Source organism: Camellia sinensis, chromosome 13 (assembly GCF_055761805.1).
Source record: "Camellia sinensis isolate YWXY chromosome 13, ASM5576180v1, whole genome shotgun sequence".
Taxonomy (NCBI): Eukaryota; Viridiplantae; Streptophyta; class Magnoliopsida; order Ericales; family Theaceae; genus Camellia; species Camellia sinensis.
Genome location: NC_138973.1, coordinates 83928255 through 83946886, shown reverse-complemented (window position 1 = coordinate 83946886; position 18632 = coordinate 83928255). Strand labels below are relative to the sequence as shown.

At 39.4% G+C, this 18632-nt stretch overlaps 1 protein-coding gene across 6 annotated transcripts in view; it reads right to left on the bottom strand.

Moving 5' to 3' along the window:
- Window positions 1–5442: 5442 nt before the first annotated feature.
- The window catches only part of LOC114315142 (cellulose synthase-like protein G3), a 29259-nt gene continuing 16069 nt past the window's right edge, over window positions 5443–18632 (bottom strand). For 3 of the 6 annotated variants that reach the window (XM_082902679.1, XM_082902678.1, XM_082902681.1), the window contains 3 exons: window positions 9188–9631; window positions 8185–8532; window positions 5443–6150 (listed from right to left, as the gene is read on the bottom strand). In XM_082902679.1, coding sequence (XP_082758805.1) covers window positions 5602–6150; window positions 8185–8532; window positions 9188–9631 — 1341 coding nt within the window. In that variant the 3' untranslated portion in view covers window positions 5443–5601. Of the gene's footprint in view, window positions 6151–6456; window positions 7250–7972; window positions 8533–9187; window positions 9632–18632 lie in introns of those variants that run through there. The other 3 variants (XM_082902680.1, XR_014349169.1, XM_082902682.1) reach the window with 3 other exon arrangements.

Below are 18632 nucleotides of genomic sequence, written 5' to 3'. Positions count from 1 at the left end.
CAAGTTGAAGTTAAACTGGAGTTATGTTTAACACTTGTTGAAATTTGTGAAAATTTTACAAGATGAAGTTAAACCGAGATCATGTTTAACACTTGTTGAAATTTGTGAAAAAATTTACAAGTAAAAGAAAAGGTTGTATTAAAATGAGTACTTATGTACTTGCCGATGTAAACCGTTGGTGGGTATAACCGAGGTATTTCACCCTGAGAAAATTACACAGTTAAGGTGTACATTAAAGATATGCAGAAATATTCTAAGTATACAGTCATACAAGACAGTAAAAGGAAGACTAAGATACAGACATTTGGAAGAGAAAGTTGTACTTATATTCAAAAGAAGGCACATCGGCCACATGAAGTGCTTACATTGTTCCAGAGAAAGAAAAAGTACAAGGTACAGAAAAAAGAAAAAGGACATCGAAATTAAGACTCTTCAGCAACACCACATGGCTGGGTTTGAAGTTCAGAAGACTACTGTGAGGACATCTCGACAGCCTTCTCAGCCGAGAGCTCGGTATCAATTTCTTGAAGGGTTTGATCGAGGCTTTTGTCGGCGAGAGGCACGTCCGATGATGCCTTCTCGGGAGTAGCATCCTTGGGAACCTCTTCACCCTCCTCATCTTGAGTCAAGTCCAGGACTTGCTCATTTGGAGTAGGAGACTTGGCCCCAGCAGCTTCCTTTGACTTCCTCACCAAAGCTTCCTCCTCAGACTCAGAATCGTCGTCGGATTGGCTTGGAGTTGGGGGGAATGGAAGAGGAAGGACGTCGGTGTTCCTGAGGGGGGAGTCCTCAGGGATTTCAAGCTTTTTCAGTAAATTCATCCAACCAAGGGTGAAACCCTTGTTGCATCCCTGCTTCACTTGTTTCTCATAATCCGCCGTGACATCGGCCACCCCCTCATTGTATCCCTTCTCGTCAGCGGCCTTGATTTCGGCCTCTTTTGTGGCCAAGGCATCTTGAAGTTCTTTCTGGGCCTGAGTCATCTTTTCCTCGGCCTCTCTCTTTTTGGCCTCGAGAACCTTCTTGATGGCCTCAACGGCATCCGCTTTTTCTTCGGCATCATCCTTAGCTTTGATAGTAGCCTCGGCCTGATCCTCCAAGGTCTTCATTTTTTATTGCAAGTTTTTATTGGTCTTCTGCAGACTAGTAGCCTCCCTAGTCTTGTCGGCCAACGCCTTCCTTGTCTCAAAAGATTGTATTGAGAAGGAATGGGCGTGCTGGATTGCTTGAAGAAAAATAGACAGAGCAGAAGTTATTAGAAAATTTTCTAAGTATGAAAAAGAGAAAGAAATAAAAATTACCGAATAAAGAGACTTACTTGAACAGAGTGTTGGAGCATCAAAGCAAAGTTTTCATATTCGCTCATCTCGACGTTTCGGTCGAGATCGCTTGGAAGAAGCAGAGCGGTACTAAGAGCGACGTCGACATTAGCGTCGTCGGCACTATCTCCAGCCCTCACTGGCCTGTTTTCCAGTGTGATTTGGGGGGCCCAGGGCGAATCATGCTTTAGAGACCCCGAGGTGGTTGCAGAGGATGACCTCGGCCTCTTTGATCTAGCAGACTCAGGTGGTTGGCCCTCGGCAGGCCTCTTCTCGGCCGCAGAATGGGACTTGTCACTCTCAGCCAATTTGAAAATTGGCAAGGTGTCCTCAATATCAATCTGAGTCACCGTTGCTTTTGGTTGAGCCTTCTTGAGTCTTTTTTGGTTTTGCTTTGGTTGAGGCTGGGTTTGTACTGGTCGAACGTCAACGTCGGCAGGGATGCTGGCTAGGAGGTCTTTGGCGACTGCTTTTTGGCGGCCCATCTCAGCAGCAAAAACAGTTCGTCGTCGTCGTTGGCGTTGAGATAGAGGGATCAGATATGGAGCCGAGGTTGACGGCTGTTCTGCTGGATTAGAGGTCGACCCTTGATCTGGCCGAGATGAGGAGGCTGCTTGAGGAGTTGTAGCGGAAGGCAGAGAAAGTCTTTTCTTCCTCTTTGGGACGTCGGGAAGAAATGACTTGTAGGAAGGAATGAAATTAAGTAGAAGAGGGGCCTTCCGTTTGTGGATAGGCAAATCAAGTAGCCTCTTCAAATCCTTACTGGGGAAGAAAGACTTGCGGAAGCCCTTTGGTGGCTGTGGAAGAACTGCAAAAAGAAGAGCACAGACATTAGAACAAAGTATTGAGAACTTTAGAAAAAAGAGTAAGGAAAAATGACACTTGGCCCTTACCATCTCCTTCCCCGAAAACTGTTCAGCTTAGGGGATAAAGGTGGAGGTCATCGTTGGGCTGAAACTCCCAGTTGCCCGAGACGATGAAGTAATCATCTCCAGCACCCTTATTTGAGTCTGGGAGGTCGGCAATGAGCTTGTACTTGGTGGACCTCGGCTTGAGGTAGTAGATATGGCCTTTTTCTGATTTCAGGCGACACATGGTATAACAATACTGAATATCGGCAAGGGTGACCCTAGCGTTTTCATTTTTGGCTAAGGTAATTATGCTATTGATAACTCGGTAAGAGTTGATGGCAAGTTGCATTGGGTTCAATTTGTAGTAGTGAAGGACTTCTCGGAAAAGGGGATCAAGTGGAAACCTAAGCCCACATTCGACAAAAGCCACTACTGGGAAAGACATAAGGTTTACGTCGGGCATAATAGAGTCTTCCTCCCCTGCCAACCTGAGATGTACGTCGGCAGGAATAGAAAGCTCTCGCCTAAAGTACTCTAGTTTGGTCGGGGTGTCTACCCTATGCTTCCACATACCCATGATGTCGGTTTAACTGGAGGAGTTGGGTTTCAGAAAGGAGTGTTTTGGAGGGTTTTAGGGAGCTCGGCTAAAGCACAAAAATACACAGAATCTGTGGGGAATCGTTTCAGTTTTTCCTAAGAATTTGTGGGTTCTACGAACAAATCCCAAACCTAGATCTATGGAAACGAAGATTGAAGGCACGAATCTAGAAAAGACACAGAAAACAGAAAACAAGAACGTGTTTCAGAATCAAGAACAGTGATGAACTATCAAGAACACTATGATGAAGTGTACACAAGGATGTGAGGCCAAGAATAGTGGCAAAAGTAAACAAATTCGTGAGCAATGTGTGTATTCAAAATACGAATTGAACAAAAGCAAAGTCATGAAATAAGCATGCTCAAATACGTGATTCATAAGTCAAGAACTTGAGCAGAACAACAATGGTAACGAATAAAAAAGAAAACTTTTTCAAGAACTGAAACCAGGAGGAACAGTGGCTCACCAGAAAAGTGAGGTCGGAGTAGGGATTGCCGAAGTCAGACAATGGTTGCAAAGGCGACAAAGTGGTGAAAATTATGCCAGAGGAGGAAAATACGGCAAGTTGCAGAGCTAGGAAAGCTTGAACAATGACGGATCTTTGGGAAAAAGCTAGAGAGAGAAAAAGCTTCAGAAACGATGGTAAAGAGTGAAAAGACGGGGAAAGGAAGGAAGTTTGTCAAAATTCGAAACGGCGGCAAAAAGACAATTAATGTCCCTAAAACGACGTATGCGTCAGACGGCGCACGCAAGAAAAATTCGACTTATAGACGCGTATTAGGCACGATCCAGTAGGGAGAAGACGCGTGGCTAAAACGGTTGAATTATTTTGCGTGACAGCTCATGCGCGCAGTAAAACTCTTGGAGTTCTTGGTTTAATGAAGCAAGCGACCTCGGCTGAACTTAGTCGTGTGAAGCCGACGTATTATGACATCAGTAAATGGATGATACAAAAAGACAGCCAATATGCTAAACGATATGACGATATAGGTTCCATCACCTCATGATGTCGAGGTAATAGAACCTAGGGAGCAGTTGTGGGGATATATTTTCTGAGCACCAACATGTGGTCAAGGTGACGCCGACGTGTCAGCCGAGGTGCCACGTGTCCTGGTCGTGACGCCGAGGTGATCTCGGTTAGGCCGAGGTTACCTCCAAAGATATCGAAATTCGGGATAAGTAGATAAGGGAAATGAGTCTTAGAATGAGGAAGGGCTTCAACCTGGATAAGGATAAAGCTCTTAGGGAGTTTATCTTTATCTATTAGAGAGTTCAGGATAAGCACTGAGCAAAAGTCCATTGAAGCTAGGCTTTTATTGGGACTAGGTTTGTATTGACTATAAAAGAGAGGCACCCCCATGGGTCTAAGGTACGCAATTTATATTGTGAACAGTGAGTTAAGCACTTTATTTATCTTTGAGAGATAACTGACTTGATCGTCGGAGTGCCCCCGGGTGGACAAACCACCGCCGAAATCTCTTCTTTCTATTGCAGGTCAATCAGGCGTCATCTATTCTGCCAGTGCTCTCCAGCTGAATACTGAGTTGGCAGTGTGGTCAGCAATTCACTTACACACTAACTAATAAATTTTAAAAGATAAATGATTTGAATCACTGAGGTTGGCACAAAATGAACTCACAAAATTCAAATACTTTATCAAATTAAATGGCCAATTTCAAACAATCTAAACCCTTTAAATATGTACCTTAGATTTGCATTCTAGGCAATTTTTTATTTCCCTTTCCTTTCGGGTACAATATACAAGCAAGAAAATGGAATTTTATATTATTATTTTATATAGAAATATGTGGCTTTGATCCGAATCTATCACTTTAAACACCACATTATTTTTGTGAAATTATATATTTTCCTTCAATCTTCTAACTTCTAAATAGACATATTAATAAAAATAAGTGGAGCTAATTTGTACATGAGTTTAGATATGATTTCTTCAGCTCTAGCGGAGCTCTAAACAAGTGGGTCTCACTTGTGATGTAATGTGTATATATATATATATATATATATAAATATATATTTTGGGAACTGTCACATCATTAGAGCTCTCTATCATTGTTGTTACAAAAATTAAACATAACATAATTATGTTCAATAACATGGGTACTATTGTTGAATTAAGTGGGTTAGAACAATGTGATGGTGGCATTTTTATAATTAAAAGAATACTTGATGTGTGATTTTGTTTTAAAATGATATAAAAAATTTATAATTTTTTTTTCTATTTGCATAACACTTCTTAATATTTAATCTTAATGGGGTTATCCAAAACAACCACTTTCTAAAAATTTCTCCCTTTTATAAATGTGGAGAGGGAAGCCACCTAGAAAGTAAATCTAATTTTTGGACATGAATAACGATACTCTTATTATTTTCCTTAGTTCCTAATATCATAAAATACTTCTCCATACACGTTTCATACACAATCATTATTAATAGTAGATCAGAGAATGCACATGTCAAAGGTACTCATGAATTGCAACAAAATGTTAGGATCACTAACATCACAAAATAGGCAATAATCACCAAATGTTAGTTCACTTCTTTTTTTTAATTTTTTTTTTGGAACTAAAATGTTAGTTCACTTGGATTGTTAGTATCTAGCATTTTTTTAATTTTTTTTTTATTATTATTATGAATCACGAGGCCAAACACAATCTTAAATAGGAAATAATGCCGACAAAATCATGTAGTTTATAATAAACTAGTATTCCCCCAATTATATCCCTAGTTAATCAGGATTACATGCAATTCAAGTTCTCTATCTCTTCATTTTCTATAAAATGAAAAGTAAAACAATATAACCCCCCCTTTAATTTCACATCTTTAGTATAAGAGAAGCTGCTGTGTATAGAGCCCATGCAAGAAATGTGGAAATGATGGTAGTCTTAGTAGGCATCCTTCCTTTATCAGTCCTCAACACCATAGCCTCATAAACTGGGCAACAATTCAACACCACAAAACCCGAAATCAACAATTGACCAAACAGTCCCTCTGAGTTCTTGCCCCTCAAAACTCCGATCAACCCTCCAATAAATGCAATTAAATTGATTATTGCTGCTACTGCTAGTGACACAAATATGGGCGACTCAACTCCGAACTCAAATGTCCCTTGATCATACCTTTTGCCCTGTTCATTGTCTATTACTTTGCTGGTGACATTGAATCCCTGTGTGGCAATGCCTACGTACTTCGATATGAATTCTATTAATCCAAACATGTGACATGTGACTCCCCTCACCATCCACATCCTTTGATCACTCCACCACCTTTGAAATGTTCCTTTGGCTAAGATGTAGTCAAGACAATCTTGTCCATAGCTCCCAATAAATAGAAAAATGTACAAGAAAAAACAGTTATCCGAAACCTGTAACATTAGTTTAATTACAATTTGGGGTTAGTTTACATACATAAAATAGAATAACAGAAAAGTATAAAAACAAAAAACCCTACGCTACATCCCTTAAGGTTTGAAGAAAATACAATAAAATCTCATGAGTTTGATATAATTACAATGAGCTCCCTTAAAATTTTAATTCACATTATATTTAATCATGTTTTCATCAAAAATTTGTTAATCATATAGATGAAAAAAAGACGACAGACAAATCTTTCACACTAAAATGTATATTTTACGTTGTTTATCATTGTGTGTTCACACAATTTACATTAGTTTCAGTTAATTTTTTTTTTTTTTTTTTGAATGGCAAAGAAATTTTTATTAAAGATGTGAAAGAGAATACAAAAAGGGAGCTAAACGGTGAGATGTATCATAACGTTGATCCTACATCCTAACTAGATTGGCACATGGGAACAAGAAAATCATGTGCTACCAACATAGCACAGCACCAAAAGAGTACAATCTGTGTAGCTTCAAGGTTGTGCAAGAAGTCGGCAAGGCACCAACTTAAGAGAGAGAGGGGAAAAAAAAAAGAAAGAAAAAATACTAAAAACATAGCAGACCAAAATGAGGCAGATCCAGCCAACAAACAAACAAAACTACCCCTAGATCCAAGACAAGAGCGTGTAATTATGGCAAAAAGATATTAGTTTCAGTCATTTTAATTTTACTAAAAGGAAATAAATATAATTATGTCAAAATTATTCAATTTGTATTTTCTCTCAACCTTAGTGGAGATCAGTGCAATGTACCCAAACCAAAATGTGCTAATATGTTTTGTCTCCAAATATCCTTATCCCTTAATCTTAATTCACTCACAGTCATTGAATATGTATTGAAATTTTCACATCGCAAAATTCTCACATGATCTAATAATTGTGAGTGGATTAGGAGAGAGGAACATAGATATTTGCGGATAGAGGGTACTTACCCTATTACCCTTATTATTTTTACCCAATGTGGGCTTAACATGCAACAATGCTATGTAAATCCTAAAAAAGTGTTATGAATTTGAAATATGTGAATTAGAGAGTTTGGCTCATCATACACAAAGTTTAAATCAATACTATGGGTTGGTTTGGGATGTTCTAAAAAAGTGCACTTTTTGACTTATTAGCTTATATGGGTTGGGTTTGGGTGAATCCGGATCCTCGGCCGCCCTACCCGGCAGCCCTACCCGGCAACCCCCCAAAACGACGTCGTTTTGGGGTTTTTTTTTTTTTTTTTTTTTTTCCTTTTCTTCTTCTTCGTTCTGCCTTTCTCTCTCTTCGAACAGAGAAACCAGAGGGGAGGGGAGAGGGAGAAGAGGGAGGAAGGAGGAGGGAGGAGGCTGTGATGGCGAGCTCGCAGCTCGTCGCCTCACCGCCGGCCGTCGCAACGGTCCGATCGTCGCCCGATCCAGCTCGTCTCAGCACTGCACCGCCGTCGCCTCCGCCTCCGGCCCCGGCTCCGCCTCCTCCTCCTCCTCCTCCTCCCCCACTGGTTATGGCCCCCTCCTTCCCTTCCTCCTCCTCCTCCCTCCTCCTTCCTCCCTCTTCTCCCTCTCCCCTCCCCTCTGGTTTCTCTGAACGAAGAAGAAGAAAGAAAAAAAAAAAAAAAAAAGAAAAACCCCCAAAACGACGTCGTTTTGGGGGCTGCCGGGTAGGGCTGCCGGGTAGGGCTGCCGAGAATCCGGACTCGGGTTTGGGTTGGGTTTGATGTGATGTGTTAAAGAGGTGATGTGATTTAAATAAGATGATGTGACTTAAATAGGATAGTGACTTTTTGTATTATTTAGTAGATGCCAAACTTATATATTGAAATTTTAAGTGCTTCAAGTTTATTAATATTTTTTCTATATATATATATATATATATATTATATTTCTGCTCATTGTGTAGGATTTTTGTAATTTAATTATGTGTATATAGATTTTTCTGTCATTGATATCAATTTACTGAAGACTATACAAAATTATTGGATCAAGCAGAACTGAATTGACTAGTGGAGGTAGGTACATACCTTAGGGAAGACGGAGATTCCATTGAGGAGAGTGAGCTGAGGCAGGAAAGCATACATGGTGATTGGAATTGACCAAATGGGCCAGAAAGCATAGTGTGCATAGCAAAGACCCATTAGAGACCCCATAGCCTTGGAGCCAAAAGTTAATGGACAATATTTGGAGAAGCTTACCTCAAGTAGGCCCACACACCATCTCTTGGTTTGACTTAGGGCATCATTGAGGGTTATGGGTACATCCCCTAAAAATGCTGCTCTATTTGGATGGCAAAACACAGACTTCCACCCCTCACATTGCAGCCTATAACCGGTATAGTAGTCCTCCACCAGTGACCCATATCTGAAGCCCAACTGCATATTTTGCAACCAAGTCAATGTTTTAATAACAATAATAGTAACAGTAAATCCTACAGTTTTAGAGAAAAAAAATAGGGTAAATTACAGTAATCTTCTCTTTTTAGAGAAATCAGTTTTGGCGCATATATTGACCTCATTTTTAGTAAGGTTAAAGGAACCAAAATTATTGCACATATTGTGAAGATAAACTAATAAACATTCTAATATATATATATATATATATATATTTCAATGTAAAAGAGATGACAGTATCATTTTTTCATACATATGACTTACCAATTACCGATAAAAAATGGGTTAATTGTTATGTGAATTAAAAACCTCACGGTTGTTCTTGGATTATGAATTTGGGTAGGAATTTAAAAGAAAAAGGAAAAGGCGATAGAAACGGAGAAAAAAAATTAACTTATATTTCATACACATTTCTCTTATCTTTTCATTTCCTTTCTAAATCTGCATGTAAATTCATAATCCAAACACAACCTAGGGAAACTCAATTTCAATAAATCAAATTTATGAAGGACTTACTATAATTTTTTGAAACTTCAGTAAATGTCAGTGTGATTTTTCCACACAAAAAAATAAATAAATAAAAAAATTATAAAAAAAAATGTGTAATTCAAATTTAATAAACAAGCTTTTAGCTTACCTTGGAACCCCAATTGGTTTGGTTCTCATACTTGCAATCTGCAACCTGGTGTGCCAATGCCAATACTTGTTGGGCCTGGATGGGCTTGCTTACAACGTGGTCCGGCCACAATTCGGGGATTTCGGGAGCCAAAAAAGATGATGGGCCTCCAAAAAAGACTCGGCGAGAGAAAAAGCATCCAGTCCCAACATAATTCGGGCCTAGCAGGCCATCCAGTCCCATAGGATTGGTTTGGAACAAGCCTTTAAACTCACAAGCATAAATATCGTCCTTGTTGAGCCCATGAAAGATCTGAGGAAACTGAATGTACCCTAAATTGGGCCTAAGTTTTGGATCCGAGAAGAAACATAACATGCGGTGAGGCGTTTGGGGATCATTAGAATACATGTCACAATCTAGGGTCAGGATTATAGGAGCATTTGTCATGATTCCTGATACTCGAACCTTCAAAAATATATACATAAACTTAAAATTAAAACAACATTATCAACAACTTATTTATTTATTATTTATGGATAAATTACAAATACATACTTTGAAATTTGCTTAAAATACTATTTATTTTTGTAATTCTGAAAATTATATCCCTCCCTTTGAAATTTGTCCCTTTTATTAATAAAACATCAAGTCAATTAGTAATTTTTAATGATGTTATGAATTTATTTTAATTCAGGTAATTTTATCATTGTATAAAAGAGTATTTTAGGAATTTTATTTTTTCAGTTAATTTTGTCAAATAAAAAAGTTCAACAAATAGATATTTGTAATTTTTCAAACCACATGGATCAATCCGTATTTTAAGAAAATTTCAAAAGTTTCAGTCTTAAAACACCACAAAATTGGGTCTTAATTTGTTCATTCTTTAACAAATCCATAAATGGTATATAACAATTCACTTAGATGTAAATTTAAAAGTGCTGTTTTAGAATCTTGAAGATTTTGCTTTGTTTTAATCTTAAAAAGAAGATTTAAGAGATAATTAACTGTACAACAAACTTTTTGTATATGCATTTTATGAAAAATAACGTGACTGTTAGGTCCCTAAGTCTTGTCAATTCCACGAACAAACTTGTGTAATCGAGTTGTAATTTCTGTGCTGTTTTGTGTTGCTCGCTCGAGCGAAGAAGGTCTCGCTCGAGCGAAGGACTGCGTCTGGCTGCAAACCTGAAAGAGGTCATTGTGCGCTCGAGCGAAGTATTGGAGGCTCGAGCGAAGAACAGCATCTGCGCACAAACCTGAAAGAGTTTATTCCTCGCTCGAGCGAAGCCTTTTTGGCTCGAGCGAAGGTACTTATGGAAGTCACGCGAGATAAGCTTCTCGCTCGAGCGTGATAAGCTTCGCTCGAGCGAGCTTCCGAATCCGGAAATCTATAAGTAGTTGGTTTCTCCAAACTTTAGGACTAGTTTTTTTAGATCTACTTTGAGATCTTCTGAGGTTTTCTTGTGGAGAGATTTTGGTGAGTTTTCCTTGATATCTTGAGAAGAGTTCTTCACTCATGATCTAAAATACATACATCAAGGAGTTGGTTTCTTTAAATTCAAGAGAGAGTTCTCTTCGGTGGATTCCGAAGATTCTAGCATATAGTTTCAAAAGGTGTTTGATTCTATGTGTGAGTGAGGTTGTGGAATCAACTTCAAGATTGATCAGTTCCGAGATGAAGTCGTGAAAAAGAGTTACAGAAGATTTGAAGACAGATTGACTAAGTTGGGTATTTTGTAAGATATTTTTGTAATCTTTTTACTTCAGTAGTGGATTGATTTATGGCGTTTCGCCCGTGGTTTTTTAATCACAGTTGGAGGTGTCCAATTGTGGTTTTTTCCACGTAAAAATCGTTTGTGTCGATTTATTATTTAATCTGAAAAAACAAACAATCTAAATCACTTTCGTAAGTGCTTGTTGATTTAGATTGTGTGTTTTGGATTTTTGGGATTTGGAATATTTTAATCTTGATCTAATCACGAATCACTTAGATTTTCAATTGGTATCAGAGCGGGTCACTCTTTGTTTTTTCAAAACTATAGGAGTGTGATTTTGTGTGATTAGTATCATGGATTCTATTCGTGAAGGTAACTCGACTCACAGACCCCCATTACTTGACGGTACAAACTATTCTTATTGGAAAGCTCGTATGAGAGCATTTTTAAAATCCATCGATGAGAAAGTTTGGCACTCCGTAATCTTTGGGTGGAGTGAACCTACAATCACCATGGATGGGATTAATATTCCTAAATCCCTTGATAAATGGGACACAACCGATTACCAGAATTCGAGTTGGAACAGCAAGGCTCTCAACTCCCTCTTCTGCTCTGTCACACCTGAAGAATTCCGTCGAATTTGCACGTGTGAAATAGCAAAAGAGGCGTGGGATATTCTTGAAACGATTCACGAAGGTACTACCTCTGTTAAAAGGGCAAAACTTCAACGTCTCACGTCCGCCTTTGAAACCCTTTTTATGCGCGACGATGAGACGTTCGATGAATTTTATGCAAAACTCAGTGATATTGTGAATTCCTGTTTCACTCTCGGTGAAAAAATCCCGGAAGCAAAAGTTGTTGGAAAAATTTTGAGGTCCCTTCCCGAGAGGTTCCAACCAAAGGTGACAGCCATTGAGGAGGCTCAGAATGTTGATACCCTCAAGCTCGATCAATTGGTTGGAAATTTGCAGACTTATGAAGCCCACCAAATTTCTAAGAAAAAGCAAAAAGAAAATATGGCTTTCACGAGTGCCCATGAGACTGCAAAACCTCCAGAGACTGAATTTGATTTAGAGTCTGAGATGACGGCTATGCTTACAAAACAGTTTAAAATTTTTTTGAAAAAGAAGCCGAATTTCAGAGCCCCTATCTCAAAAGATAAGAGTAATGACAAACCCAAAACTTTTCCACCAAAACTTGCTTCAAAAACTGAAAAGAAGATTGTAAAGGGGCAAGGGGTCAAGTGCTATGAATGTCAAGGTTTTGGTCACATTGCCCTTGAATGCCCTTCGAAAAAGAATCGAAAGAAAGTCTACACTGTAACTTGGGATGATGAAAGCGGGTCGGAGCAAGAACCCGAAAAACCTGAATCTGGAGAAGACGGGGATAGTGCTTTCATGGCTTTTTGGTCTACTTTGACACCACCTCCTCCAAAGCCAGCAGAGTTAGCTCGTGGTCAGAATTTGCATCTTCCTCCCACCTTTGACGGGAGTAACTACCTGTTTTGGAAAATCAGAATGAGAGCTTTTCTGAGAGCTTTTGATCCAGAAGGCTGGCAGGCCATTGAAGAAGATACAGACAGGGCTGACAATCCGAGCAATCAGAGAGCCCTGATCACTATTCGTGGAGCAATTTCTACTGAAGAACAGCAACGGGTTGTTCGTTGTACAAAGACTAAAGAGGCATGGGAAATTTTGAGCCAATTCCATGAAGGAGGAAATTCACATTCATCACCATCCAGCAACTTTTCAGTCTTAGTTGCTAGATTGGAAGAGGCAAAGGAGAATGAAGAGCAAAAAGAGGATGATGAAACATCTGATGACAATGATGAGATCAATGGCGATGAACTACAACAAGCTTACGAAAAGCTATACGAGGAATCTCTAAATTTGTCCAAAACCAACGACAAACTCTCTCTCAAGATCAAAACATGTGAGAGTGAGAATGTCAGGCTGAAAGGAGAACTTGTAGCAGCAAAGCAGAATATCGTCAAGATCTCGAGTGACAGGCAAGACTTAGGTGGAAAACTACTATCCTGTGAAACTGAAAGGAATGAACTTCTGAAGGTGTATTCCACATATGAAGAAAAGCTTGCAAGTCTTGAGCTGTCACAAGCTAGATTGGAAGAGATAGTCTGTCAAAAGGATGAAGAGCTTCGTCTTGCTAGAGCCACTATTGCCATGTGGAACAAAGGTTCCAAATCTTTAGAAGACATCCTCGGGTCTCAACAAATGGGTTGCGACAAAAGCGGGTTAGGCTATGGTGCAACAGCTCACAAGGGACAGGCCTCTACTTCACATGACAAGAAGACTCAAGCAAAGGGAAAACTGAAGGTAGACCAGGCTGATCTCTCTCTTCGTCCACCAAAAGCTGGTAAGATCAACAAAAAGGAGGTAAAATCAGTTTTTATTTGTCATCACTGTGGTAGGTATGGCCACATTCGTCCTTATTGCTATGAATTGTTTGGTAAGGTGTCTCAAAAGAGTAGAAATTCAAATACTTTTTGGGCTAGGAGACAACCTTACATGTCTAGGCGGAATACCAAGACTAAAAAGATTTGGGTGAGAAAAGATGATTTGACTTGTTTAGTTGTTCACACTGCTCTAAAAGCACGTGATTCACACATGTGGTATCTTGATAGTGGGTGTTCTCGTCATATGTCCGGTAACAAATCCTACTTCACCTCCCTTGAAAAATATGAAGGAGGAATTGTTACCTTTGGAGATGGCGGCACTTCGAGAGTCATTGGTAAGGGCTCTATAAGTGTTGCTGGTCTTCCCAAGCTAAATAATGTTCTACTAGTTGATGGTCTTAAAGCAAATCTTTTAAGCATTAGTCAAATGTGTGATTCCCATCATGAAGTATTGTTTTCAAAAAATAAATGTGAAATTTTGGATAAAAAGGGAAATACTGTCTTACATGGGGTTCGCACATCTGATAACTGCTATGGGATTGTTACTACTAATGATCTCACTTGTCACTCTGCCATCATTAGTAACATTGACCTGTGGCATCAAAGATTAGGTCACATGAATTTCAATGACCTAACTAAGATAGCCAACAAAGAGCTTGTGAGGGGAATACCTAAACTGGGTAAGAATTTGAGCCATGTGTGTGGACCATGTCAACTTGGAAAGCAAACCCGTGCCCCGCATCAAAAGGTGAACAGCTTTACAACCAAACGTCCTCTCGAATTGGTTCACATGGATTTAATGGGTCCGACTCGCACTGAAAGCATCGGAGGTAAAAGATACATTTTTTTAACTATTGATGATTTTACTCGATTTTCATGGGTAAATTTTTTAAAGGAAAAATCTGATACGTTTGATGCTTTCCAGGCTTTAGTCTTTAAAATCCAGAATGAACAAGGTATTTCCATTGATCGTATCACAAGAATCCGAACCGATCATGGTCGTGAGTTTGAAAATAGTTCGTTTTCGGATTTTTGTGATATACATGGAATTAAGCATGAATTTTCTGCACCCATTACTCCACAACAAAATGGAGTTGTTGAGAGGAAGAACAAGGTTGTTCAAGAAATGGCTAGGGTCATGCTCCTTAGTAAGAAACTTCCTCCAAAATTTTGGGCCGAAGCCATAAATACTGCTGTTTATGTCATAAATCGGGTGTATTTAAGGCCCGGCACTTTACAAACTCCATATGAATTGTGGAAGGGCTTGAAACCTAATGTAAAATACTTCAAAACTTTTGGGAGTAAGTGTTACATCTTCAAAGATAGAGAGCCTTTGGGCAAATTTGACTCCCGAAGTGATGAAGGTATTTTTCTAGGGTATTCAACCACTAGTAGGGCTTTTAGAGTCTATAACCTGCGAACTTCATCTTTAATGGAATCTATCAATGTGGTTATAGATGACACAGGTGCACCTCCTCCAGCAACAAATGAGGATGATAATGATGAGTCTCCAATCTTGGATACCGAATCTCAAAATCAAGGAGAAGGTGCAGACCCATCACAAGAAATGGTTACCGAACCATCCTCACAGGTAAGGCCAAGTCCAAAGAGTGCTCCAAGGGACATCACTCCTGTTGCCCCTGTCACCACAAGTCCTGAGCTTAAACCATCAGCCAGGGTGAAACTGAATCATCCAGCTCAACAGGTGATTGGAAGTGTCTCGGATCGAATGAAAACCCGAAGACAGATTCGGGATGAGGTATCACATATGTGTTATGTTTCTTTAATTGAACCTAAGAATTTTAAAGAGGCCTTGCTAGATGATAGTTGGGTCAATGCTATGCATGAAGAATTAGGTCAATTTGAACGTAACAAAGTTTGGACTCTAGGTCCCAGACCTAGAGACATGAATGTGATAGGTACCAAGTGGATCTTTAAAAATAAATCTGATGAGAATGGTACAGTTGTTAGGAACAAAGCTAGGTTGGTTGCTCAAGGCTACACACAAGTAGAGGGTGTTGACTATGATGAGACGTTTGCCCCAGTTGCACGTCTCGAATCTATTCGTATTTTACTTGGTGTTGCATGTTTTCTTGGCTTTAAATTGTTTCAAATGGATATGAAAAGTGCTTTTCTGAATGGGTACTTGAAAGAAGAGGCATATGTTGAGCAACCAAAAGGGTTTGAGGACCCTAAATGTCCTAATCATGTCTACAAGTTAGACAAGGCTTTGTATGGATTGAAACAAGCCCCTCGTGCTTGGTATGATAGACTCACTACATTTCTTCTTGATAATGATTTTCAAAGGGGTAGTGTGGATAAGACTTTATTTGTGAAACATACTAAGTCTCATATTCTTGTTGCTCAGATTTATGTTGATGATATTGTGTTTGGATCCACTGCGGAACATCTTGTGAAATATTTTTCGGATTGCATGACACATGAGTTTGAGATGAGCATGATGGGAGAGTTGTCTTATTTTTTGGGTCTTCAAATTAAACAGTCTCCTTCAGGTATATTTGTGTCTCAGTCTAAGTATGCGAAAAATCTTGTGTCTAAGTTTGGTCTTGAGTCTGCCAAACATGCCCGCACTCCCATGAGCACCAGTCTTCACCTCTCCAAAGATTCCTCTGGTATTGATGTTGATCCTACCCTTTATAGGAGTATGATAGGGAGTCTTTTGTATCTCACAGCCAGTCGTCCAGATATTGCTTTCAGTGTAGGTGTTTGTGCCCGTTACCAAGCTAGTCCTAAAGAGTCTCATTTACTTGCTGTCAAACGCATCATTAAATATGTTAATGGGACTTTGGGGTATGGGGTTTGGTTTTCTACTGATACTACAGCTGAGATTACTGGTTTTTCTAATGCCAACTGGGCAGGGTGTGCTGATGATAGGAAAAGTACATCTGGGGGGTGTTTTTACCTTGGGAATAATCTGGTTTCCTGGCATAGTAAAAAGCAAAATGCCATCTCTCTTTCGACTGCTGAGGCTGAGTACATTGCTGCAGGGAGTTGTTGTGCTCAAATGTTGTGGATGAAGCAAATGCTTCATGATTATGGGATAGAACAGAACACTCTTACTCTTTTCTGTGATAACACAAGTGCCATAAACATTTCAAAAAATCCTGTCCAACACTCTCGCACCAAACACATTGACATTCGTCATCATTTTATTCGAGAGTTAGTGGAAGAGGGCCTTGTTGTTCTTGAGCACATTTCCACTGAGCATCAAAAAGCTGATATTTTTACAAAACCCCTTGATCTTCTTCGGTTTGAGTTCCTTAGAAAGACCTTGGGTGTCATGCTCGATCACTAGAGTGTTACTTGTTTCTTGAGTAGGTGTAAATGTTTGTGCCTTATGAATGCTTGGATGTGATAATCTCATTATCATTGATATCTGTTTACTTGCAGCCAAATTTTTTTACACTACTCATGCTGCTTACAAGATCTCATTGTTCATTGGTCATAGCTCATTTTGAATGCCCATGCTCATTAACCTCATGATCTCATTCTGTACACATCCTTGAGATTAATTGTTGCAGGGGTTTCCGCACATGTAATCAAAGTTCTCTATGGACCACTAACAGTGTTTCTTGTACTTTTACTGTGGAATTGACCGATACTAGCATATCATGGGTGATGTTGAGTCTCTTAACCATCCACCATCTGTTTTCACTTCCACGGTTTCTCCCTCAGTTCCTTGAAGTCCGGGCATTAGGAAAAGGCTACCTCAGAGGCACCAACCAGGCCATCCTTTATGATTTCATTCTTCTCTGGTTTGGTTTCCATACTCTTGAGAGTGAAAGCCACCAGTGAGTGCCCACAAGAAAAAAATGTAAAAAAAAAAAAAAAAAAAAAAAGGGACTCTTTGACTGAGGGGGAGCCTCCGCATTTACTCAACAAATACCCCGTGATTCCTAGTGGTTTGACTTTTCACTGTATTGTTGAGTTACTCTTGATGGAGGTCCAGCCATCCGATCACTACTAGGATTAACTCTAGCTCAGTGACCTCTCATGGATTGCACACACACACTTTTTATGTGAGCTCTCATATTGGTTTTTGGGTTGTACATTCTCATGTAGCTTATGATCATTGATTATATTTTCTCTGCTTTGCTCATGATTTCCAGTGTCATTTTTTTTAAAATTGCAAGTTCACAAGATTCATGAATTGCGGATTATTTCATCTTAGTATTCTCTTGGCTCAGTATGATCATCTATCTTTGTTTCAGGACTCACCTCTTGACTTTGAGTATAGTGTTGTTTTAAAAAAAAAAAAAAAAAAAAAAAAAAAAAAATCTTTTTTGGCCTGTTTTTTTTTCTTGGCTCGAGCCACAATTGCCTCGCTCGAGCGTGCTTTTGCCACTGCATTAGACCTGAGAACTTGTTTTTTTGGCTCGACCGACCCTTTCTTAGCTCGAGCGACCGCCTGGGCATTTTTATCTCTCGCTCGAGCGATAAAGTCTTCGCTCGAGCGACCGTTCGCGGTTCAAATTCTGAATCTATGCCTATTCAGTTCATCTTTTCCCCCCTTCGTCTTTTCTCTCTCTGTCTCCCCTAGGGTTTTTCGTGGTTCTCTTGGCTGCGATCGTCTGCGTTTTTCCCTCTTGCTTTTGGAGTTTTTTTTTCCTCTTCTCTCCCCGTTTCTGGTAAGTTTTTTTTCTTTTCTTCGCTTTATTTTTTTGTATGATACTCGGGTTGAGATGTGTCAGGCTCTAGGTTTGATTTTTGTTGGTTATGGTTCTTCCCTCTTTTGTTCGAGCCTCACTCTTGCATCTAGGGTTCGTGAGGTTGTCTATTACACTCTCCATTGAGCTTCGGGTTTACCATTGGGGATTTGTTAGGGTTTAACATTGGGGATTTTATTTATATATACATATATTGCCATTATGTAATCTGTTTTCTCTCTATTGTTTTATACCTTGATGTTTCGATTCTATAATGGCTGTCATATCTTGTTTTCTCTGTGGCTGATTGTTTGTCTCTTTAGCACTGCTCTTCATTTCATTTCTTTTATGCTAATGTTACGAATTTCACTGCTTTTCTAACCCCTGTTGGACTAATTTGTTTTGACTGGCTCTTTGTGTTTTGTTTTGGGGGTTTTCTGGTGTGGTTTATTGGATGTTGCTTGTCTTTCTGGGTTCTTGTCTATGTTGCTCTGTTTGGGTGGTATTAGTCATGGCCGAGTCATCCAAGCGCCGTAAAGCTACGGTTTCTCGTTCTCCCATCAACTCTGAAAAGTTCCCATCAAAAGAAAAATCTAAGTTGTTCGGGGAGTCTTTTGCATCTCGTACCGTACATTTAGAGCGCAATATCCTCCCAAATGCCTTTGAGGTTA